At 43.8% G+C, this 26,580-nt stretch overlaps 2 protein-coding genes across 2 annotated transcripts; both read right to left on the bottom strand.

Moving 5' to 3' along the window:
- Positions 1-205: 205 nt before the first annotated feature.
- LOC106587376 (carboxylesterase 3) lies at positions 206-10,082 on the bottom strand. Its single transcript, XM_045708987.1, is given in 11 exon segments — positions 206-638; positions 3,461-3,580; positions 3,746-3,876; positions 6,138-6,215; positions 6,295-6,435; positions 6,601-6,696; positions 6,888-6,971; positions 7,081-7,205; positions 7,208-7,233; positions 7,365-7,498; positions 7,595-10,082. Coding segments are annotated over 8 exon segments (810 nt in total). The 5' UTR covers positions 7,496-7,498; positions 7,595-10,082; the 3' UTR covers positions 206-638; positions 3,461-3,580; positions 3,746-3,747.
- A 7,476-nt stretch (positions 10,083-17,558) lies between these two features.
- LOC106587378 (growth arrest-specific 8) lies at positions 17,559-26,560 on the bottom strand. Its single transcript, XM_014175729.2, has 11 exons — positions 26,368-26,560; positions 25,831-25,923; positions 22,643-22,840; positions 22,327-22,533; positions 22,128-22,182; positions 21,804-22,009; positions 21,281-21,448; positions 20,934-21,020; positions 19,569-19,778; positions 18,148-18,213; positions 17,559-17,933 (listed from the first exon to the last, which is right to left on the bottom strand). The coding sequence occupies exons 1-11, from the start codon at positions 26,368-26,370 to the stop codon at positions 17,784-17,786; spliced, it is 1,443 nt and encodes a 480-aa protein (XP_014031204.1). The 5' UTR covers positions 26,371-26,560; the 3' UTR covers positions 17,559-17,783.
- Between the last annotated feature and the right edge of the window lie 20 nt (positions 26,561-26,580).

Raw genomic sequence — 26,580 nt, 5'->3', positions numbered from 1 at the left:
CTAACAGGGAAGGACATTCCTAAATTTGTCCAAAAGAAACTATCGATTTAGAACGTTTTGCAACTGTTTGGACTAATGATTGTACATGTCGATTCTCCATTGAGAAATCGAACACTGCACACAGTGCTTGAGACATTGATTTAGCCTATCAGATAAGTGTCTAATTAAAATGTTTTATTACTAAGCAGAAGGACAGTCTAATCAGTCACAATTATTTTATGGCTTTAATGGACATATGAACACAGCAAGATAAAAATACTAAATAAATGTTAAACAATTGCTAAATAAAATACATTAAAAAAAAGACCAAACCATTAAAGAAAATGTGGAATATTAAAATGGCCAAAATATGATACAAAATAAGGAAAAGGCAAAGAAAGCCTCATTATACTGTAACCTAATAGCAGACTGCTTGGCATCACTGGACTGGAGGGCAACAACATGGACACTCCTAGATCAACATTTGACATAGTGAACATTCAGCTCTACAGGTCACTCTGTGCGCCTTTGTGTTCAGCAGTCTGCAGTCCTTTGGGGAAGTCTTCTGTCCAGAACTGGGCTCTCTTCTCCGAGACACTGCCCAGCCCGGATCTGTAGTGAATGTCGGCCCATCAAACATACTCTATCCATTAGGGTTACTACAGGAACAGAGAGAAAACCCATTGGCATCATATGCACTTATGAAAACTTCATTTTACATAGTGTATTCAGACCGCTTTACTTTCTCTACATTGTTACATTACAGCCTTACTCAGAATAGATTTAAGACAAATCCTCAATCTACACACAACACCCCATAATGACAAAGCGAAAAAAATACAGAAATACCGTATTTACATAAGTAATCAGACCCCTGCTATGAGACTCGAAATTTAGCTCAGGTGCATCCTGTTTCCATTGAAATGTATCTACAACTTGATTGGAGTCCATCTGTGGTAAATTTAATTGATTGGACATGATTTGGAAAGGCACACACCTGTCTATATAAAAAAGGTTCCACAGTTGACTGTGCATGTCAGAGCAAAAACCAAGCCATGAGTTCGAAGGAATTGTCTGCAGAGCTCTGAGACAGGATTGTGTCGAGGTACAGATCTGGGGAAGCGTACCAAAACAATTCTGCAGCATTGAAGGTCTCCAAGAACACAGTGGCCTTTATGATAGGAACCACCAAGACTCTTCCTAGAGCTGGCTGCCCAGCCAAACTGAGCAATCAGGGGAGAAGGGCCTTGGTCAGGGAGGTGACCAAGAACCCGATGGTCACTCTGACAGAGCTCCAGAGTTCCTCTGTGGATATAGGAAAACCTTCCAGGAGGACAACCATCTCTGCAGCACCACCAATTAGGCCTTTATGAGAGTGGCCAGACAGAAGCCACTCCTCAGTAAAAAGGCACATGACAGCCAACTTGAAGTTTGCCAAAATGCACCTAAAAAGACTCGGACAATGAAAAACAAGATATTTATGGTCTGATGAAACCAATATGGAACTATTTGGCCTGAATGCCAAGCATCACGTCTGGAGGAAATCTGGCACCATCCCTACGGCAAAGCATCGTGATGGCAGCATCATGCTGTGGGGATGTTCTTCAGCGGCAGGGACTGGGAGACTAGTCAGGATCGAGGGACAGACAAACAGAGCAAAATACAGAGAGATCGTTGATGAATATCTGCTCCAGAGCACTCAGGACCTCAGACTGGGGTGAAGGTTCATCTTGCAACAGGACAACAACCTGAAGCACACAGCCAAAACAAGGCAGGAGTCACGTCGGGACAAGTCTCTGAATGTTATTGAGTGGCCCAGCCAGAGCCCGGACTTGAACCCGATTGTACATCTCTGGAGAGACATGAAAATAGTTGTGCAGCAATGCTCCTCCTCCAACCTACATAGCTTGAGAGGATCTGTAGTGAAGAATGAGAGAAACTCCCAAAATACAGGTGTGCCAAGCTTGTAGCGTCATACCCAAGAAGACTCAAGGCTGTAATCGCTGCTAAACGTGCTTCAACAAAGTACTGAGTAAAGGGTCTGAATACTTACGTAAAAGTAATATTTCCTTTTTTATACAACTGCAAACATTTCTAAACCTGTTTTTGCTTTGTCATTATAGGGTATTGTGTGTAGATTGATGTGTGGGAAAGAAACGATTTAATAAATTTTATAATAAGGTTGTAACAGTGCCAAGTCTAGGACAAAAAGGCTTCTCAACAGTTTCTACCCCCAAGCCATAAGACTCCTGAACAGGTAACCAAAGGGTTACCCGGACTACTTGCATCATGTGCAAGTAGTCCATGTAACCAACTCCCCCAACCAACCCCTCTTTTACGCTGCTCCTCTCTGTTTATCATATGCATAGTCACGTTAACTATGCATTCATGTACATACTACCTCAACTGGCCCGACCACCTAGTGCTCCCGCACATTGGCTAACCGGGCTGAATTGGGTCCCGCCACCCACCACCCCCTCTTTTACGCTACTGCTACTCTCTGTTCATCATATGCATAGTCACTTTAACCATACCTACATGTACATACTACCTCAATAAGCCTGACTAACCGATGTCTGTATATAGCCTTGCTACTGTTATTTTCAAATGTCTCTTTACTGTTTTATTTCTTTACACACAAAAACACACCTTTTTTTCACACTATTGGTTAGAGCCTGTAAATAAGCATTTCACTGTAAGTTCTACACCTGTTGTCTTCGGCGCACGTGACAAAAAACTTTGATTTGAAATGTGAAAAGTCAAGGGGTCTGAAAACTTTCCGAACGCACCGTACTACTATGACCCAATGCAATTGGTGGTTGAGCTACTATAAATGTCCTATATAGAGTAACCACTAAGTAGATATGAAAAGCATACCTGATACATAGTAGCACATTTTTTTGCATACAGTAGGGAGTCTTAAACTGTCCTTTGTCTAATATGAACTCTTCTGCAACTTATTTAGAAATCTATTTACTCAGAAAACTCAGAACTTCTGGCGGAATGAAAACTTGATTGCATGACAGAAATCTGTTTTTTGTTACAAATATGTGTTGAAGCTTCTCCAACTAAATACACAGAGCGAGAGAACAAGGGATCTCTCACCCTGTTCTGGCAAAGTTAGTCCAGTATTTCATCATGGTCCTGCTAAGCTGTCGTGTTATCTATGAGTGGAAAACCTTTTCAATTGTGTCATTTCCAAGAAAAGCTGCAGAGATCGTTACAGGCTCAGCAGAATGAGCTTGTCCAAATATCCTCTTCCTCAGTCTTGTCATGTAACAGTATTAACATCTGATTATGTTGATTTCACAGTAACTTGTTACTCATGTTATTGTTATGAACAGTAACCCCAGAATTTGATATAAAAACAAGTTTTTCAAATATTTTTTGCCTACAATTTCTCCAGAATAATAATAATAAAATAAACATTTTCTACAGATCACTGTCATCTGTCCAAAAGGGGGCAGCAAACAAAGCCTACCTCAGTGGTCTGCTTTCACAAAGCCTGGTCTGCTGGATGTGAACATGGAGGGGCGCTGCTGGAACTCATAGTAGATCAAGCAACCAGAATCTTGCATAGACAGATACCTTACACACATATCTGTGAATACCAACAGAACATGTCTGTCAACTACAAAAAGTCTCAATCATTTAGATATGTCTTAAAAGTATTTATTCATAATGTCTTCCAGGAGGTTTCTAAAGAGAATAAGAAATAAATAAAAATATGGCATCTGATTGGTATAGTTCCCAGTGTATGCCTCACCCCTACACCCCCAGGACCACAATCAGTAGATCTCCCATAAGCTCCAAGAAGGCATCTCTGATCCCCACGGGGTCCTTCATGTCACCAAAGTACTCCTCTACGATGATCCCCAGGGCAGAGTCTGGCAGATGCTACCAGGGAGATACAGGGTTTAAAATACAGCTCATGGACCAGACTGCTAGATGTTTTATTATAAAGCTGCCACCAGGGTTGGGGAGTAACTGATTACAAAACAAAAAGTAGTGTATTAAGTGTCACTAGTGGATTTTTAATATACCATGTAAGTATGCATACATACACTGTATTTACAGTACTGATCAAAAGTTTGGACCCACCTACTCATTCAAGGGTTTCTTTATTTTTACTATTTTCTACATTGTAGAATAGAAACTATAAAATAACACATATGGAATCATGTAGTAACCAAAAAAGTGCTAAATCAAAATATATTTTAGATTCTTCAAAGTAGCCACCCTTTGCCTTGATGACAGCTTTGCACACTCTTGGCATTTTCTCAACCAGCTTCATGAGGAATGCTTTTCCAACAGTTTTGAAGGAGTTCCCACATATGCTGAGCACTTGTTGGCTGCTTTTCCTTCACTCTGCGGTCCAACTCATCCCAAACCATCTCAATTGGGTTGAGGTTGGGTGATTGTGGAGGCCAGGTCATCTGCTGCAGCACTCAATTACGGTCAAATAGCCCTTACATGGCCTGGAGGTATGTTTTGGGTCATTGTCCTATTGAAAAACAAAATGATAGTGGTACTAAGCATAAACCAGATGGGATGGCGTATTGCTGCAGAATGCTGTGGTAGCCATGCTGGTTAAGTGTGCCTTTGATTTCAAAATAAATCACAGATAATGTCACCAGCAAAGCACCCTCACACCACCTCCATGCTTCATGGTGGGAACCACACATGTGGAGATCATCCTTTCACCTACTCTGCGTCTCACAAAGACACGGCGGTTGGAACCAAAAATCTCCAATTTGGACTCAGACCAAAGGACAGATTTCCACCAGTCTAATGTCCATTGCTTGTGTTTCTTGGCCCAAGCAAGTCTCTTCTTCTTGGTGTCCTTTAGTAGTGGTTTCTTTGCAGCAATTCGACCATGAAGGCCTGATTCACACAGTCTCCTCTGAACAGTTGATGTTGAGATGTGTCTGTTACTTGAACTCTGTGAAGCATTTATTTGGGATGCAATTCCTGAGGCTGGTAACTCTAATGAACTCCGCAGCAGAGATAACTGTGGGTCTTCCTTTCCTGTGGCGATCCTCATGAGAGCCAGTTTCATAATAACACTTGATGTTTTTTGCAACTGCGCTTGAAAAGAAAACGTTCAAAGTCCTTAATTTTCCGGATTAACTGACCTTCATGTCTTAAAGTAATAATGGACTGTTGTTTCTCGTTGCTTATTTGAGCTGTTCTTGACATATGTTAATTTGCCTGTTAATAAAAATGCATTCCAGGTGACTACCTCATGAAGCTGGTTAAGAGAACACCAAGAGTGTGCAAAGCTGTCATCAAGGCAAAGGGTGGCAACTTTGAAGAATCTCAAATAACATTTTGATTTGTTTAACACTTTTGGTTACTACATGATTCCATGTGTGTCATTTCATAGTTGAGGTCTTCACTATTATTATTCAATGTAGAAAATAGTCAAAATAAAAACCCTTGAATGAGTAGGTGTCCAAACTTTTGACTGGTACCGTGTATTTCCCAGAGCGTACAGACTTGTTTTGTAGATCCTTTAGAATACTCGATTATTCCATGTCAAGCAGCTGCAAAACTTGTTTTCGTCTTTTTCGACAAATCCCAATCTTTAGCCTGCCTATTATCAGACAAACGGCATTTATAGTTTGCATAAAGCCTACCCACCGTTCTATATTAACCAATCAAGTAGCAGTCTTGTGTGACAAAGGAGGAACTCTCATTATCATCCCAGTGTGTATTTTCCAGCGCACATCATGGTATTAAAAAAGTGGAAGTGAAGTTCCGATTGTTCTTTCACCAGCAAAAATATTGTAATCAGATTACAGACACTTTTTAAAAGCTAAATTATTCCTTTGTGGATTACTTTTAAATTCAGAAAGGATGATTGCGAAAAAAATGCATGACATTCAATTCAGCATTGAAAAAAGGCACAAATTTAAGTTGGTTCCACCTGAGCGAGTCTGACCACAAGTCAGACCACCATGATGACACACCAAATGCATTTGATGGATGCTTTTCATCTTCTAATGCCTCTTAAGGAGAAGGTAATCAAAAAGCAACTGAAAGTAATCCAAAAGTTGTACTACCGATTACAATTTTGGACAGGAAACTAGTAACTCTAAAAAGTTAGATTTAGAAAGTAACCTACCCAACCCTGGCTGATACCATAGTTCACTAACCAGTTTCTGAAGCATAAACACCAGGATCATCATGTTTTCACAGGTCATTCCAAGATCCCATCCAGGAAACAGGAAAAACTGGTAAAAAAATAATGATAAAAGTACATTTACCTGTAAAATATACGACATGTTTTCATATCTTCATGCAGGGACATACATGTGGGAGCATCCAGTCATACTCATGGTTGTTGATCCCTAGGATGCTGGGGAAGCTCAGGAAGCTCTTGGTCTGCACTACTTCCTCCAGGTTGGTAGGGATGACTGTCCCATCCCTGCGCACAGACAGAACCATCTCCCCCTGTGGAGAGAGAGGGTGGGCCCCAGAATGGAAGTCACAAACAGCCATGTTGTTGCATTCAACAGCGCTATACAGTATAAGTTAGCTAAAGCAGAAACAGCCTGGAATTCAGATACATACACCCCACATACTGTAGGGTGAGTGTGAGGCTCAGAACAAACCTACCAGCGCAGGTGTAGCCACTTCTATGTCCTGAGGGTACTGAGGCAGGTCATGAGCTCTGCAGTCATCACTGGGACAGCCTGCTCTCTGTGCCACCAGCTGGAGGAAGGAGAGATTGAAACCAGAGCATTTGAATGACTGTAATTACAACACATTACATTGTACCAGAATAATAAAGACAGTCAGAAAACCACTGAAGGTTTTACCATTTCTGATATTGTATATGAACCAATGTATGGGATCCTTGAGACTTGCTTTTATGATCAGCACACAGTGAAACAGCAGATCACCTGTGCAGCAGCTTTGGGGTCATCCTGGATGAACATAGAGATGAGGGGGTTCTCCACTCTGACTGATGGCCTTGTGGAACAGTCCTGATGACAGACAACCATGGATCAGTGCCCAAAGTAAGTCTACATACAGACAGCCAGTGCATCTTTCTGTATCCGCAGGTATCCGTTTTCCTAGATCTACAGTACACACATGTAAAAAGACAGCAACACCACCAGCAGACTCTCCAAAAATGGTGACAGATCCTGGGTCTCCCCCAAAGCTGCTGATAGTCTCCTGCACCCAGCGCAGGGCACACACCTGGTTCAGAATACCCACGTTCCGGGGTACTGGCCATCTCCAGTGCTAGACAGTCACACAGATATTAGATCAGATATGCAAGGGTTGTGTTCAGTAGACACCAAACAGGAGAAGATGTTACTGACCTGAATTTGTACATTGATCATATTGACCAAATGCAGTACATATAGGTATACCTGGAGAACCCTGGGATACCCAAACAGTATTGGAGGATGACCACCCCAACATCCCCGAAGGCAGACAATGAGGAGCCATCACAGAGTGAAGCCCCTCCCACGAGGAAGCATCCACCATGGATCCAAATCATCACCTGCAGACAGACTTTTTTTAGACTAGACCACCAAACCAAAGACATGCTTGTCTACTCTTGAGGTAGATATGAGTACATTCTCATGTCTCTCCTCACTGGTAGTTAGTTTCCTTGGGTCCCCAGGTTTGACTGGTGTGTAGATGTTCAGGTAAAGGGAGTCCTCTGAGGTGGTTAGAACCCCGTGTGGTTTATGTTCTGCAGACACCTATGTGTTAATGGGACAAGAAAGGTGACATTTTCTTACAATATCAATAAAAACATGAATGGCAGAATGTTAATGTTCATCAGAATAAGCATGATTCAGAGTTCCCCATAAAACAGTATAGGCTGTTTGTCTCCCTGCCTGTCTCTCTCGCTAACACATTACTGCTTAGGCTCATACAGAGGGGGAATAAGCCTTTGCGTCTCTCAGTCCCTGCCACACCCGGGGAGGCTGGGGGGCCTGGAACTTCAGGGGCCCGGCTCAGGGGATCCCCAGGTAGGCAGCCACCTTCCTCTGGGTCTCACTCTGACCAGTCTGCCCTCCAGCTGACCATAACTAGTATGAAGCTGGAAGAGGCTCCCTCTCTCTGACCAGCCTGCCCTCCAGCTGACCATAACTGGTATGAAGCTGGAAGAGGCTCTCTCTGTCCCCTGGAAAAGATTTACATGTTATAGAAAAGGGATTGTAGTAGTCTGTCAAAGGATGCATTAATTGGGAAAGGAGCAATTTACAAGCATACCAAATAAATATATATATAGCTTCTTGTTTACAGCTAGTCAATGCATTTCATAGTTGCTAAAATGTGAATTAAACAGGACATACATTCTTACCTGCGACTTCATGGAAACACAAACAGGCTCAGACTTTTCCATGCGAGCAGGACTCCTCTGCCCTGACCCATCATAGTGGTGCCAGAGAGATTATCCATTCACATCAGTAGAACATCAAACCACATGAAGATCTATTTCAGCAGTTGCCGATTTACATAATCTCTATACATCAATGCACATTACATCCATATCCAGTGAGTAACCAAATATCAATACATTAGAGAGAAAAGTATGCCCTCCAGCTAAAGGAATATGAACCGTATGGAGCCCCAATTCAGTTAAATGCCTTCAGTAAATCTGTGGGAGACTGAGGATTGAGCTGCTCTTTATATCACAGGCTGGCATTGGAAACTCCAATGCAACCTGTTATGGATTTTCTTAAAAGCCAGTCGAGTTGATTCAGTCATGATCGAATGTCAAACAGCAGTTTGAAAAGGCGGAGTCCTCTGAAAGAACATCCTGGTTCATTTTAATCTGCTATAGCTGCCTGGACATGCACTATGGAATTAGACGTCATGCTACCAACTCCACTTATTTATCTTGGGTCTACATTTCTGCCGAGTTCAGAGTGTGCAGAACAATAATGACATGATATCAGGGAATCAACTATGAGTAAATTACCTTCAGTTTGGCTCAGGACTAGACCTTGCGCTAACCTGGACAGAGATTACATTGGACAAACAGCAACATCATTGGCAATACAGTAACCTAAACTGCTGAAGTTACAGCAGGCTGTAATGTACATTTTAAAAGTCCCTGGTGTCACGTATATTCCCTCTCCAACGCTCTAGGTCACCAGGCTGCTCATTATTACGCACACCTGTCACCATCGTTTCGCGCACCAGCGACTCATCAGACTCACCTGGACTTCGTCACCTTCCTGATTACCTTCCCTATGTCGGTCACTTCCTTTGGTTCTTTCCCTAGACGTTATTTTTTTCTGTTTCAGTGTTTCATGTCTGTACGCTACTCGAGTTCCTTGTTTTGCTCTATGTTCATTTATTTATTAAATACACTCCCTGAACTTGCTTCCCGACTCCCAGCGTATTCATCACACCTGGTTTTAATGGGATGTGGAATAAGCAATGCATCAAATAAATTATGGGATTATATATTAAACTAGTTGAATGCAATCAACCCACAATAAAATACAGTTTATAGGCTCGGCTATAATAGTATTATAATAGTCAACTTACATTTTCAACTATCATGCATTACAGTAAAACCAGAACTTGAGGCAGCTACTTCAAATAATTTGCAAAAGGAAATAAATATCTTTACTCACCAGTGAAAGCTGCTCTCCAACTGATAACTCGGTGCAATATCAGGGATTGACATGATTAAAGTCTGCTGTTTAAAAATGCCATAACCTGACAATCTTTCAATACGAAGGAACCGGAAATATCAGTTTTAGTCAACAGGAATTCTGTGCGGTTTGGTTGTTTTCAGTAAAAAAAAGAAAAGGCGCATGCCCAATGAGGCAGCCGAGCAGGATCAATTTGACCGATTTTATGTAAATCCCTGACTGTCGCCTAGGGATAGTCACGTGTATCCACTAGAGAGTTCCTGCCTGCACCCAGATGCCGTTACCATGGAAGTAGGACAGACTGAGGCAGTTGTGCTAAGTGCCGACAAAGGCATAAAAGACAGAGGCAGTCTCAGGCTAGCAGGCTCTTGTAAAATGGATGTCTCTATTCCATTTAAGTAAATCAAGCTGCAGTCCACAACAGAAAAACACACTCACCACGAAACGTCTACCCCCAAGCCATGAGACTGCTAAATGGTTAACCAAATAGCTACCAGGACTATCTACATTGACCCTTTTTGCACTAACTTTTTTAACTCCTCACATATGCTGCTGCTACTGCTTATTATCTATCCTGTTACTTATATGTACATATCTACCTCACTTACCTCCTAACCCTGCACATATTTTATGTATTTTTTATTCAATATTTTAACAGGGAGTCATACTGTGACCAAGGTCTCTTTTACAGATGAGCCCAGAATTACATACATTACAGAAAATACACACATCAAAATATAAATACAAAATGCAAGCAGAAAGAGAAACATGGTCATAATAACAAACACAGCAATCAGTAAAAAGGTCCTCAATCCTTTGGCCTAGAGGCAGAAAAACATTACATTTAAGAACATTTTGAAGATTGTTTCAAATCAAAATCAAATCAAATGTATTTATATAGCCCTTCGTACATCAGCTGATATCTCAAAGTGCTGTACAGAAACCCAGCCTAAAACCCCAAACAGCAAGCAATGCATGTGAAAGAAGCACGGTGGCTAGGAAAAACTCCCTAGGAAAAACTCCCTAGAAAGGCCAAAAACCTAGGAAGAAACCTAGAGAGGAACCAGGCTATGAGGGGTGGCCAGTCCTCTTCTGGCTGTGCCGGGTGGATATTATAACAGAACATGGTCAAGATGTTAAAATGTTCATAAATGACCAGCATGGTCAAATAATAATAATCATAGTAGTTGTCGAGGGTGCAACAAGCACGTCTGGTGAACAGGTCAGGGTTCCATAGCCGCAGGCAGAACAGTTGAAACTGGAGCAGCAGCACGGCCAGGTGGACTGGGGACAGCAAGGAGTCATCATGCCAGGTAGTCCTGAGGCATGGTCCTAGGGCTCAGGTCCTCCGAGAGAAAGAAAGAAAGAGAGAAAGAGAGAATTAGAGAGAGCATATTTAAATTCACACAGGACACCGGATAAGACAAGAGAAATACTCCAGATGTAACAGATTGACCCTAGCCCCCCGACACATAAACTACTGCAGCATAAATACTGGAGGCTGAGACAGGAGGGATCAGGAGACACTGTGGCCCCATCCGATGAAACCCCCGGACAGGGCCAAACAGGCAGGATATAACCCCACCCACTTTGCCAAAGCACAGCCCCCACACCACTAGAGGGATGTCTCCAACCACCAACTTACCGTCCTAAGACAAGGCCGAGTATAGCCCACAAAGATCTCCGCCACGGCACAACCCAAGGGGGGGGCGCCAACCCAGACAGGAAGACCACGTCAGTGACTCAGCCCACTCAAGTGACGCACCCCTCCCATGGACGGCATTTCACAGATAAGGTGCAAAATAACTCAAAGCTGATTTACCTAACTCATTAGAGACCAAAGGAATTTCCAGAGTTAGCCATCCTTGAGCTCAGGTGTAGTAACTCATATGTCTAAAGATGAGTAATGTTACGTACAATGGGGCTTTTTGTAAAAAAGGCTTTATAAATGAAAACATATCAATGTATCAACCTATGTGACATCAACGAGGGCCAACCAACTTTCTGGTAGAGAATGCAGAGATGAGTACTAAAATCATCACTCGTAATAAAGCACAGTGTGCTAGGATAAACTGTATCTAATGGCTTTAATGAAGTGGCAGCTACGTTCATTTAGATGATGTGACCGATAGGAACTTTGACTGAATAATCTGCTTTCAACTATTAAGCGAGAGGCAGGACCTATTTCTATTGAATAACCACATGTTTATTCTCAGCTTCTTAACTAACTCCTCAATATGCTTTTTAAAAGACAGCTTTTCATCTATCCAGATGCCCAGATATTTGTAAGCATGGCTCGATCAATATGGGCACAATCCAAAGTACATATGCTTAAATCATCAGAGTTATTTTTATGCGCTCTTGAGAACAACATATACTTAGTTTTACCTGCATTCACAGGTAGATTGCCATGCACAATGCCAAGCGTCGGCTGGAGTGTTGTAAAGCTCGCCGCCATTGGACTCTGGAGCAGTGGAAATGCATTCTCTGGAGTGATGAATCATGCTTCACCATCTGGCATTCCGAAGGACTCATCTGAGTTTAGAGGATGCTAGGAGAACGCTACCTGCACGAATGCATAGTGCCAACTGTAAAGTTTGGTGGAGGAGGAATAATGGTCTGGGGCTGTTTTTCATGGTTCGGGCTAGGCCCCTTAGTGAAGGGAAATCTTAACGCTACAGCATACAATGACATTCTAGACGATTCTGTGCTTTCAACTTCGTGGCAACAGTTTGGGGAAGACCCTTTTCCTGTTACAGCATGACAATGCCCCAGTGCACAAAGCGAGGTCCATACAGAAATGGTTTGTCGAGATCGGGTTGGAAGAACTTGAATGCCCTGCACAGAGTTCTGACTTCAACCCCATCGAACACCTTTGGGATGAATTGGAACGCCGACTGCGAGCCAGGCCTAATCGCCCAACATCAGTGCCGGACCTCCCTAAAGATATTGTTGCTGAATGGAAGCAAGTCCCCGCAGCAATGTTCCAACATCTAGTGGAAAGCCTTCTCAGAAGAGTGGAGGCTGTTATAGTAGCAAAGGGGGACCAACTCCATATTAATCCACATGATTTTGGAATGAGCTGTTCGACGAGCAGGTTCCCACATACTTTTGGTCGTGTAGTTTATTTGACTGGTTTGTGACTCACTGACACTGCCCCTGGTTAGAGGGGAATAGCAGCCCAAGAGTTAACACACACAGGAACTTTAATCACACACAATCATTTTAATCACACACAGGAGAAGATGAACATGGGTATGTACATGGATATGGTTCTGTAAAGCTACAGAAACAGAGAGACAATGAATGTAGACATGGAATGCAATGAATAGAGCAGGATGAATGTATGCATATCAAATGGCCCACAACAGTGAATAAAAATAGAACAAAACTGCAATAGCACAATAGGTAAGGACTGTATCTAATAGCCAGGTATTAAATAATTGCACAATAATAACAACAGCAGAGATCATGTAAACATATTACATAATACCCTACAATGTGGATATTCAAATAGGCAACATAAATAGTAGCGGTGTGTGGGTAAAATATGTGGCTGTCCATGGTTCTGATTTCTGTGTGCGTGTGGATACGTGCATGCGCTTTCATCTAAGTAGAAAAACATGTTGACTCACCCTACATGTAGAGAAACGCCAATGCCATCCTCCTCTCTTTCATGTTAATGAAACAGTCTGTCATACAGTACACACTTTTATTTGTTGTTGTCTTAGGCTACCTGGCTAAAATGCTTGCTCGCTAGCCTAACTTCCATTCATGGGCAACGTTAGCTAGTTAACATAGCCTTCTACATCTAGCTACATATATGGCTATTGATAACAAATGTGTATTTTGTGGTTGTGACCCAGAAAGTCATGACCATTTATTTTGGGACTGTTCTTATGTCAGAAGATTTTTGGAGCGAATTAGAAGATTTTACTTGAAAAGAAACAACTATTAATGTTAATCTGAGAGACTCTGATATTATGTTTTATTTTGATCCAAATGATATGGACCCTGATTTAACTTTCATTGTTCATTTGTTTATCTTTCATGGAAGATTCATTATCCATAAAATGAAGTGGGCAGAGAACAAACCCCTTTTCACATTATTTAAGATAGAATTTAAATATTATTTTGAAATGATCAGTAAATGTAAGAACAAAAAGCAATATGCACCATAAAAGTATTTAACAAATTGAAAATGATTATTCATATGTAATACCCCTGTCTGTTAGGTTTATGTACTCTTGTTTGTATATTCTGTTTTTTGTATTTGTTGTGTTTATAAAAAATTTAAATAAATAAACAAAAAAAACATCTAGCTCCATATTGAACTTCCATTCTCTCAGGCCAGGGGCACAACAACAATGTACGAATTAATGGTTGGATAAGAATTGCTGTTTTAATCATTGGCCAGTACGGAGAATTAAGTAAAACCACAAGTCCAAATCCATATCTCCATCCATGGCTAATTTAGGAAAGGGTCCATTTTAGCTAGCTGGCTAGCTAGCCACCGGAGGACAACAGCACAACGAGATGCAACAATGAAAGTTTTTCTGTCAATGATGTATGCTCTCAATGGAATTTGAAAGGAGTGATGCCAAATCCAAGCTGGCTTCCCTTGACACTTTCTTTGGTACGCCAGGACCATTAACAGTTGAGCTCGCTCAATTTAGCTCAACACTGACTGGCTAATTATGGATACTTGTTTGGTCAATGGAGGCCAGATGCTCGCAGGCTTCCCTTGACTTCAACGCTACGAGCGGCAACAATGTCGTACTTGTTTTGACCAGACAGGGGCTCTGTTTCGCTCACTCGGATGCTTTCTCCTGTGAGATGCCTTCAGCCTCTTTCGAGTTGAAGGAAATTATGAAATACAGAGAGAAGAAAGATAAATAATTGAATGCATTTTCTTTCCTTTGTCAATTTTTGGGGGAAGCCTGGCTTCCCTTGGCTCCATGAATACACACCACTGCACTAAAGGTAATACTATCCAATACTAATAACAACTTCAGCATATAACATTGTACTTAGCTACGTAGTGATATACAAAGCCAAGCTAATCAACAACAACAACAACTTACTCTGTTTTCACGCATTCTATCCACACAGACTGTCCACCCACACAGACTGGAATAACATGTTCAGTAATGGCAATATTTACTCCGTTGGAGAGTGTGGGTCAGGCTGGCTAGCCAATCAGGACCTGGAGAGACTGCATGGCTAGAGCGTGCACAAGGGTGAGACATGGCTATTGTCCGATTGGCTGAAACCATAAGCTGGAGGAGAGTGGTCTCCCAAGTGAAGAGGAGAAAGGGTGAGGATGGGTGAGAAACAGCGCGGCTCCAGAAAAGCAAATAAACAAATGCTCACACAAACAGTGATATAGCGCCCTGTAGTGCCCTTGGCAGGGGGATTCTGTAACATACACTGCCTGAATGTCAGTAGTGGTGCTCCCCGCCACCCCATGTAGTTACTCCATGCAGCCTTTCCATCAGCTGCAGGTCAGGAACAGCCAGAGGACAGAGGGCTTAAAGTGACCATGCGGGTTGCATGTTGGAGTAGGGCCAGCCCACTATAACAAGTCAGGGGGGAGGGCCCCGTTTGTAGGGCCGGGAGGAGAGCAGGCACAGTGTTGGAGGCTCCCCAACTGAGGCAGGCCAGACCCCAGTAGCGGAGAGCAGGTGCGGCGGTGGCTCCCCCACAGAGGTGGGCTGTGCCCCAGCAGAGGTGAGCTGTGCCCCAGCAGAGGTGAGCTGTGCCCCAGCAGAGGTGGGCTGTGCCCCAGCAGAGGTGGGCTGTGCCCCAGCAGAGGTGAGCTGTGCCCCAGCAGAGGTGGGCTGTGCCCCAGCAGAGGTGAGCTGTGCCCCAGCAGAGGTGGGCTGTGCCCCAGCAGAGGTGGGCTGTGCCCCAGCAGAGGTGAGCTGTGCCCCAGCAGAGGTGAGCTGTGCCCCAGCAGAGGTGGGCTGTGCCCCAGCAGAGGTGGGCTGTGCCCCAGCAGAGGTGGGCTGTGCCCCAGCAGAGGTGAGCTGTGCCCCAGCAGAGGTGAGCAGGCACGGCGGCAGAGGTTCCCTAATTGAGGCAGGCAAGTCCCCCAGTGCAGGAACCAGAGGAGGACCAGATCATGGACAATCATTACATAATGCTAAGAAGACTCTGTATATTCTGTTCAACACGGGAAAAATGGGCCTCCTGCACACCATACGACATATCCAGCGATGTCCACGGTGCTGCAACCCCCGGCACTCGAAAGCAGAAGACAAATCCATGCGCTGGGTTGCTGGGGATGTGGCCCCACCTGATGCTGAGCAGCATCTTACAGGTGGAGGAGAGAGGACATAGGGTCCATGTTGCACCGTCGGCAGGTGGGGGGTTCCCAGTCTCCAGAGAGAAGGTATGATCCAAATGGTAGTCGTCCACTGGATACCCCAGAACCATACTCCACTGGACCGCAGGTGGGCAGTGCGGAAAGTACCCTGTGTAGTCTCTGTGGGCCACCATATCGTAGTGTTGTCAGCAAAAGTCACAAATCTGGCGAGGCAAAGGACCATGAAAGAGAGCGACCCGGCTCATATTTACTGGTTTGAAACTCACTGACACCGCCCCGGGTTAGAGGGGAATAAAGCAGGAACTTTAATCACACACAGGAGAAGATGAACATGGGTATGTACATGGATATGGTTCTGTAAAGCTACAGAAACAGAGAGACAATGAATGTACACATGGAATGCAATGAATAGAGCAGGCTGAATGTATGCTTATCAAATGGGCTACAAGAGTAAATAAAAATGGAACAGAACTGCAATCGCACAATAGGTAAGGACTGTATCTAATAAACAGGTATTATAACTAGGTAATATTATGTTATTAATAGTACAATAATAACAACAGCAGAGTTAATATTAACATATTACCTAATACCACACAAATGAGCTATACAGTCAGGTAAAACATATGGATGAATGATTCAGCAACAGGTGGGTAGAGAGCTCCAGCAAAAATTCATCAAGCATACCAGCCCCAGTGGATTTTTTTACATGAATCATCTAGCACATCAGAGATAGTAAATTGTTGAAATGAAAACAAAGATTCACTTGAAGTTAACCATCGAGTCAGCTAGAGGCTGGCAGAGGGAAGAGCAGTTGATTGACTGACCAGGGTCAATCACTGTTTTTCTCAAATAAAAAGCCTGCCGAGATAAAATGATTAAAGCATCACTTATCCTCTTCTTCTCCGTTATGATGCGAGGCAGACAGAACTTGCTCAGGCAAGGAAGAGGAATTTGTGCGCTTTAGTCCATTTACTGTTTTCCAAAAATGTAGAAGGATCACCAGAGTCCGAGCTTAAAAAGTAGCTTGATTTAACTTTCTTACTTGAGATAATTGAGTGCTTCTACATTTTGTTCTATGAGATGTCAGTCAGTTAACGTGACCTTTATGAATTATGAAGCCTTTGGGTGTCGTCTTTTTATTTTATTACAGAAATGCTTCAAAATTCACAAAAGTTACGTTAGGTGATGACGATTATCTTGTAGAACAAAATATATAACATCTCCTAAGCCTGTGTTTACCACAGACCTTATTTTTGGCGTTCATCCAAAAACCCTACGAAAACTCAATTCATTTTCCCATAGGCTTTGCTCAACGCACCATGCTGGAATTAGTGCCTACAAAAAGACGCCATTACTATTGCTCTCTATAGCAGGCTCCTCAGTAAAATAACTTTGTTGGCAGTGAGACTCAGGAAATCCTGTTTGAGTTGGGATTTGATAGTCCTGATGATATGCTGATCTACCCTGGTGTCTATGTTGCAGGTTTTTGCCTGCCCTTCAGATTTAGTGAGATGACTGAACAAACAAACATGGATCTCATCTCGGCATAAAAACATATATATTGTTGTTCTTTCACCATGTGTGAGTATATACACATACAGCAGCTGAGATACTTTTAAAAATATGTTTATTTGGAAATGTTTACAGTGTAGTGGAAAAAGACAAGTTCATCTTTGCAAACAGAGAGTTGCTGTTGATCTTCAGTAGTATTTCTATCAAACGTTACAATAAAGAGAGAGTGAGATAGAAAGAAGAGTCACATTAGCACTGCAGTAAGTGATAGTCTGTGTGGATGAGGGGAGTATTTGTGTCTCTGAGCCCAGCCTGTGGGCCTCTCATGTGGGGGCAGACACCAGGCCTGCAGGGCCCTGGCCCAGGGAGTGTCCAGCCACACTACTCTCCAGGGGCTTGAAGCCCAGCTCCTCCATAGGGATCCCAAAGGCCTGCAGCTTGGCCTCGTAGGTTTTCAGCAGGTCATTATGGGCCTGCCCATCAGACAGAGATGTTAACATTTTTATTGAGAGTAACAGTATATTGACAGACACTATTATCACTTTTGCCTATTAAGATGAGAATGTATTGATTTTGGATTGGTTAGTTATTCTATTACATAGTTATAATACTGTTGTTTTCCGCTTAATGTACAAAACTAAATAGGGTTCAGAACCAAAAGGCAATGTATTCAGCCAACATCCTCACCTTACAAACCCGCGCCAACTCATACTGCAAGTCTTTGATCGCAATGTTCTTGGAGTCCAAAACTTCCTGCAAGGAAAAAACAAATAGAGTTGTTTGGCTGCAGAATAGTCTACCGTAAGCTTCCTCCAGTAACTACGCTCACAGGCAAGGTTTGCAATTTGATGTGGTTAAAGCCACTTGATAATCAGCTTCTAGGACAGTAGAGTAGAGAAACCTGATAGCAAGGACTTAGCAACAGCAAACATAGTCGCACAATGGAATGAAGATCACATTTTTCTGTTAAGAACACTTCTCTGTTTTAATCTTAAATGACAACTTGGCTTGTATCCAGTATCCACCACAAAGCAGGACTGATGAGGTGTGGTGCTAGTTGTTTTCACAACTCTACTGTTAGCTCAACACAAGAGAGTAGGGTACTAGTGTAGCTTCTTTGGTATGATGGAGCTGTGTAGTCAGGGTGGTTAGGGTTAAGGTTGTGGTCAGGGTTGAACCAGGATGTGGTCATAAAGCTACAGTTAGGGTTGTGGTTGAGAGTTAGGGTTGAACCAGGATGTGGTCATAAAGCTACAGTTAGGGTTGTGGTTGAGAGTTAGGGTTGAACCAGGATGTGGTCATAAAGCTACAGTTAGGGTTGTGGTTGAGAGTTAGGGTTGAACCAGGATGTGGTCATAAAGCTACAGTTAGGGTTGTGGTTGAGAGTTAGGGCTGAACCAGGATGTGGTCATAAAGCTACAGTTAGGGTTGTGGTTGAGAGTTAGGGTTGAACCAGGATGTGGTCATAAAGCTACAGTTAGGGTTGAACCAGGATGTGGTCATAAAGCTACAGTTAGGGTTGTGGTTGAGAGTTAGGGCTGAACCAGGATGTGGTCATAAAGCTACAAGTTAGGGTTGAACCAGGATGTGGTCATAAAGCTACAGTTAGGGTTGTGGTTGAGAGTTAGGGTTGAACCAGGATGTGGTCATAAAGCTACAGTTAGGGTTGTGGTTGAGAGTTAGGGCTGAACCAGGATGTGGTCATAAAGCTACAGTTAGGGTTGTGGTTGAGAGTTAGGGTTGAACCAGGATGTGGTCATAAAGCTACAGTTAGGGTTGTGGTTGAGAGTTAGGGCTGAACCAGGATGTGGTCATAAAGCTACAGTTAGGGTTGAACCAGGATGTGGTCATAAAGCTACAGTTAGGGTTGTGGTTGAGAGTTAGGGTTGAACCAGGATGTGGTCATAAAGCTACAGTTAGGGTTGTGGTTGAGAGTTAGGGTTGAACCAGGATGTGGTCATAAAGCTACAGTTAGGGTTGTGGTTGAGAGTTAGGGTTGAACCAGGATGTGGTCATAAAGCTACAGTTAGGGTTGTGGTTGAGAGTTAGGGCTGAACCAGGATGTGGACTTGAAGCTAGGGTTAGGTAGCACAGGGAGGGTAGCATACCTCCAGTTTGCGTGTGACCACGCTGAGGGCGGTGTGGTCCAAGTTGGAGGCAGACAGCACCTCGTTGAGCTGAGCCTCCTTCTTCTCCAGGGTGTTGGTCAGAGCCCCCAGTTTCCTCTCCAACAGGAGGTTCTTAAAGCCACTCTTCTGCTGCACCTCCTGGATGGCCTGGGTGAACTTCTTATACAGGTCATCACGCTCCACCTGGACCTGCACCACACAGACAAAAGGATTGGCTCAGCTCATTTAGAAACACAGATAAGCAGGTATCAATTTGATAGAATTACATTTGATTCAATTCTGTTCAATTTTTTGGGTGTGTGAGTGCATAACAGAGGCCAAGGGACTGTCCTTCAATAGTAGCCATTGTATGGGTGAAAAGTGTCCAGTTACTAGGACGTTATAGTCAACCTAATAAATGGTCTGTGTAGTTAGTTTGTGCTGTGGTCTCAGAACAAGACCCATACACAGGGTAAAACGGCAGAAGGACTCATCCTTGAACTTTGAAAAGGCTAAACTTTCTGTTGTTTGGCATGGGTCCTCAGATCCTCAAAATGTTCTAATGCTGCACCATCGAGAGCATCCTGATTGGTTGCATCACTGCCTGGTATGGCAACTGCTCGGCCTCTGACCGCAAGGCACTACAGAGGGTAGTGCGTACGGCCCAGTACATCACTGGGTCCAAGCTTCCTGCCATCCAGGACCTCTATATCAGGCGGTGTCAGAGGAAGGCCCTAAAAATTGTCAAAGACCAGACCTTAGTCATAGACTGTTCTCTCTGCTACTGCACGGCAAGTGGTACCGGAGCGCCAAGTTGAGGTCCAAAAGGCTTCTTAACAGCTTCTACCCCCAAGCCATAAAACTGCTGAACAGCTAATCAAAGTGCTACCCAGACCACTCTTTTACGCTGCTGTTACTCTCTGTTTATTATCTATGCATAGTCACTTTAACTCTATCTACATGTACAAATTACCTCAATTTCCTCAACTAACCGGTGCCCCCGCACATTGAATCTGTACCAGTACCCTTGTATATAGCCTCGCTTGTTATTTTACTGCTGCTGTCTAATTATTTGTTACTTTTATTTAATATTTATCTATTTTTTTACTTAACTTGTTTTTTTTTCTTAACCTCTTAAAGCATTGTTTGTTAAGGGCTTGTAAGTAAGCGTTTCACTGTAAGGTCTACTACACCTGTTGCATTTGGCGCATGTGACAAATAACATTTGATTTGATTGAATCAAGTGACAACAATTTATGCAACATGTGAGGACAAAAGCCTTTGTCATAACAAACCAGAGTTTGTGTGCGTGTGTGTGTGCACGCTTGGACGTGTGTGTGTGTGTGTGTAATTGTAGCTTCTCACCTTACTAAACCTCTGTTCCAGCACTTCGTGTTCCCACTTCAGGTCTTTCATCTCCTTGTCTGCGACCTTCAGATGTGCTTTGGCCCCCTGTCAAGACAGGCACCATCACTCCTGTTTACTTTCACCAAGTACCCTACTACATTTATATTCACTCTCAGATACACCCAACACAAACCATTCATCATAGAACATTTGAGAGAATTTTACTTTTGCATGTTGCTATATGAATATGTGTTATGCATATCTGTCATACTGCTACATTGTCATTTTTTGCTATAAATCTTCTGTATAATTACCATATAACCAGATATCATGTATTCTATTCTGTGTTTGTGTGTGTAACCCACCGCCAGTGAGGTCTTGTCCTTCTCGTAGTTGGCCAGTTGTTTCTGCAGCTCGGCCACCTCCTCCTTGGCCCTCTGCAGGGGCTCCGTCAGGCGCTTGTTCTGCAGCAGCACCTCTGCCATGTCCTTCTCCAGACGCTCCTCCTTCCTCTTCATCTCCTCCATTTGTTCCTGACAGACACACACAGACCATGTAAACAACTGGTTACTAGCTTGTATTGGATTGATGTGTCAGTGTAACAAACAGTTTGCCCTCCAGGGCTCTAAACCCTGGCCACTGTCTGTCAGGCACACCACACAGTGAACCCTTCTGCTAAAGATCAGGACCTATCAGTAATCATACACCTCTCTGTTATCGTCTTGTAATACACAAGTGAGTTGTGAGTTGATGAGGCCTAGGTTAGGTTTGACGATACTGTACGTTGAGGAATTTCTAATCCTCAGTCAGTTGATTGGGCCTAGGTTATTGTTATTGAGCAGAACAAATACCTTGGTTATTAGCTGATATTGTTGTGGTATTGCTAACCTTGAGTGAGTTGATGAGGGCCAGGTTGTTGAGGGTGATGTCGTTGTAGTAGTTCTTGATGTCGCTGAAAGCCTTCTCGTGGTTCTTCATCAGCGTGTTGATCTGGCTGTTCTTCCTCTCCTCGATCTCGTGGATCTCTGTCTTCCTCCTCAGGTCCTGCTCCTGACGCAGCATCTGCATCTTCTTCTCATACTTGGCCTCAATTTCTACTCAGCAGGTCAGTCAAATGGCAATAGACAGAGAGAGATGGCTATGGTTCATATTTTGAGTATATGTACGCATGTGAGTACAGTTTAACGGCAACACAGGCCCAGCTATAATCACCTCGCACTTGTCTCTCAAAGTCATTTCTCGTTTTGGTAATTTCCTGGTCGTTTTTCTGTTGAAACAGAAATGTAAAGAATTGACAATCAATGCAATGTCACCATAGACGTGTGTGGAAAGCAAACGTGATAAAAAGGCAGAACATTGATCTGGGTGGTGAGAAGCTCATATTGACAGAGAGAGCGAGGACGCCATGCACCAGTTTGAGGCCCTTGACGAGGTTCTCGTTGGAGAGCTCCTGCTCCTTAAAGTCCACTTTGAGGGTGCGCATGCCCTTGCAGAGCTCGTTCTCCAGCTCGGCGTGCTCTTTCTGCATCAGCTTGTTAGAGACCACGCCCTCTCCCTTCAGCTCTGAGATGCTGTTCTGGTGCTCATACAGCAGATGCTTCACTTTCTGCTTGTACACCTGAGGAACAGAACAGTAACAGTAAGGACCCTGATAACTATTATAATGTGGTTAAACACTGTTTGTGTGTCTGCTACTGTATGCGTGTGTAGATGTGTGTGTGTTATACCTTGATCTCTACTTGGTGGCGCTCTTCAGCCTCTTCCATCTCCCGGTCTCTGTTTCTCAGGTCTGCCTTCCTCTCGTCCAGGTGTCTCTTGGTGATCTCCCAGAAGGTGTGGATCTTGTCCCTCTCCAGCTGGAAGTAGTTCCTCTCCTCCCTCTCCCTGTCCAGCTCCTCCCGCAGCCGCACAATGTGCTCCTCCAGCTGACACAGAGATCATCATCATGTAGATTCAGATAAATATATGCTATGCAGCATAACCCATGGATTATCAAGCAAATTGTTTATTTGATACACTCTATCGACAGGACAAAACAGCAGCCTCTGGTAAGACACAGGGCGGGGGCCTATGCATATATGTAAACAATAGCTTGTGCACGATATCAAAGGAAGTCTCAAGGTTTTGCTCACCTGAGGTAGAGTATCTAATGATAAGCTGTAGACCACACTATCTACCTAGAGAGTTTTCATCTGTATTTTTCGTAGCTGTCTACATACCACCACAGACCGATGCTGGCACTAAAACCGGACTCAATGAGCTGTATTCCGCCTTAAGCAAACAGGAAAACGCTCATCCACAGGCAGCACTCCTAGTGGCCGGGGACTTTAATGCAGGGAAACTTAAATGAGTTTTACCTCATTTCTATCAGCATGTTCAATGTGCAACCAGAGGGAACAAAATTCTAGACCACCTTTACTCCACACACAGAAACGCGTACAAAGCTCTCCATCGTCCTCCATTTGGCAAATCTGGCTATAACTCTATCCTCCTGATTCCTGCTTACAAGCAAAAATGAAAGCAGGAAGCACCAGTGACTCTGTCTATAAAAAAGTGGTCAGATGAAGCAGATGCTAAACTACAGGACTGTTTTGCTCGCACAGACTGGAATATGTTCCGGGATTCTTCCGATGGCATTGAGGAGTACACCACATCAGTCACTGGCTTTATCAATAAGTGCATTGAGGACGTCGTCCCCACAGTGACTGTACGTACATACCCCAACCAGAAGCCATGGATTACAAGCAACATTCGCACTGAGCTAAAGGGTAGAGCTGCCGCTTTCAAGGAGCAGGACTCTAACCCAGAAGCTTATAAGAAATCCTGCTATACCCTCCGACGAACCATCAAACAGGCAACGCGTCAATACAGGACTAAGATCGAATCGTACAACACCGGCTCCGACACTCGTTGGATGTGGCAGGGCTTGCAAACTATTACAGACTACAAAGGGAAGCACAGCCGCGAACTGCCCAGTGACACAAGCCTACAAGACAAGCTAAATCACTTCTATGCTCGCTTCGAGGCAAGTAACACTGAAACATGCATGAGAGCATCAGCTGTTTTGGATGTGTGATCACGTTCTCCGCAGCCGATGTGAGTAAGACCTTTAAACAGGTCAACATTCACAAGGCCGCAGGGCCTGATGGATTTCCAGGACGTGTACTCCAAGCATGCACTGACCAACTGGCAAGTGTCTTCACTGACATTTTCAACCTCTCCCTGTCTGACATGTTTCAAGCAGACCACCATAGTCCCTGTGCCCAAGAACACTAAGGTAACCTGCCTAAATGACTACCGACCTGTAGCACTCACATCTGTAGCCATGAAAGGCTTTGAAAGATTGGTCATGGCTCACATCAACACCATCATCCCAGAAACCCTAGACCAACTCCAATTTGCATACCACACCAACAGATCCACAGATGATGGAATCTCTATTGCACTCCACACTGCCCTTTCCCACCTGGACAAAAGGAACACCTATGTGAGAATGCTATTCATTGACTACAGCTCATCGTTCAACACCATAGTGCCCTCAAAGCTCATCACTAAGCTAAGGATCCTGGGACTAAACACCTCCCTCTGCAACTGGATCCTGGACATCCTGATGGGCCGCCCCCAGGTGGTAAGGGTAGGTAACAACACATCCACCACGCTGATCTTCAACACGGGGGCCACTCAGGGGTGCGTGCTCAGTTCCCTCCTGTACTTCCTGTTCACTCATGACTGCACAGCCAGGCACGACTCCAACACCATCATTAAGTTTGCTAATGACAACAGTGGTAGGACTCATCACCGACAACGATGAGACAGCCTATAGGAAGGAGGTCAGAGACCTGACCGTGTGGTGCAAGGACAGCAACCTCTCCCTCAACGTGATCAAGACAAAAGAGATGATTGTGGACTACAGGAAAAGGAGGACTGAGCACGCCCCCATTCTCATCAACGGGGCTGTAGTGGAGTAGGTTGAGAGCTTCAAGTTCCTTGGCGTCCACATCACCAACAAACTAACATGATCCAAGCACACCACGACAGTTGTGAAGGGGGCACGACAAAACCTATTCCCCCGCAGGAGACTGAAAAGATTTGGCATGGGTCCTCAGATCCTCAAAACTTTCTACAGCTGCACCATCGAGAGCATCCCGACGGGTTGCATCACTGCCTGGCATGGCAACTGCTCAGCCTCCGACCACAAGCCACTACAGAGGGTAGTGCGTACGGCCCAGTACACCACCGGGGCCAAGCTTCCTGATATCCAGGACCTCTACACCAAGCGGTGTCAGAGGAAGGCCCTAAAAATTGTCAGACTCCAGCCACCATAGCCATAGACTGTTCTCACTGCTACCGCACGGCAAGTGGTACTGGAGCGCCAAATCTAGGTCCAAGAGGCTTCTAAACAGATTCTACCCCCAAGCCATAAGACCCCTAAACAGCTAATCAAATGGCTACCTATATTATTTGCATTGCCCCTCCCACCCCCTCTACGCTGCTGCTACACTCTGTTATTATCTATGCATAGTCACTTTAATAACTCTACCTACATGTACATATTACCTCAATTACCTCGACACCGGTGCCCCAGCACATTGACACATTGACTCTGTACCGGTACCCCCTGTATATAGCTCCGCTATTGTTATTTACTGCTGCTCATTAATTATTTGTTATTCTTATCTCTTGCTTATCTCTTTCTTAAACTGCATTGTTGGTTAAGGGCTTGTAAGTAAGCGTTTCACTGTACACCTGTTGTATTCGGCGCATGTGACAAATAACATTTGATTCGCTATAGTTGCTCAGTAGCTAGTACAGTACTTGTTTGCACGATGTATGTTTGCACAGTTAGCTATCACTGACCTAGTAATGGAGCATCAGAGTGTAACTAATGTGTAGAGGTGCATGAAATAACACCTACCTGCTCCTTCGACATCTCCTCCGTGGAAAGGCCATCTACTACTGTCGGCGTCTTCCCTTTGACAGACTTGGCTGCAGCCTTCTTTTTGGGTGGCTGTAATGCAACGAAATCTAAAAATGTTACTTCTAACTACCGAGCTAGATAAAAGGTCGCGGATTAAACTCCTAGCTAGCTAACGTTACATCGATTCGCCCAAGGTCAATAACGTTAACAGTAACGTTAGTTCAAAAATGAAATGCCCACCTTTGTTTTTCCTCAGAAGTTTCGTGCCTTTCTTTGTTTGCTGAAATACATACTTGTTCAATAAAACGTAATCAAATACAACCACCGACTGGTCTCGGCTCCACTCCGCGGTGAAGTTAATTCTAAGCTTCCTTTACCATTGCGTGGATGTTAGCTAGCTACAATGCAGACATTGCATGTATTCATGAAGCTAGATGAACATTACAGTACTAGTAGACGCTAACGTTACCACACTGCAGTGAGTCTAACTGTAATGCTTTATTATATTGTTGAAAAGATAATACACGTACTTACCATTCTGAAATACTGCTACCACGCACAGATATAGCTGAAAATTGACTATCTTTGAAAAAGTAAACAGCTAGCACGCTGCCTAGCTAAACACATCCATCTGTGATAGCTCAAACGACAACAAAGTATCGTCATGGCAACGTTGGTGAATATCTCGCGAGATTGCTCTGTAACATATCTTTTCGTTTGGCCACTTTTGTAATATCTCTCAAGATT

Source organism: Salmo salar, chromosome ssa26 (genome assembly GCF_905237065.1).
Source record: "Salmo salar chromosome ssa26, Ssal_v3.1, whole genome shotgun sequence".
In the NCBI taxonomy this organism is placed as follows: Eukaryota; Metazoa; Chordata; class Actinopteri; order Salmoniformes; family Salmonidae; genus Salmo; species Salmo salar.
This window is presented reverse-complemented; position numbering and strand designations above follow the sequence as displayed.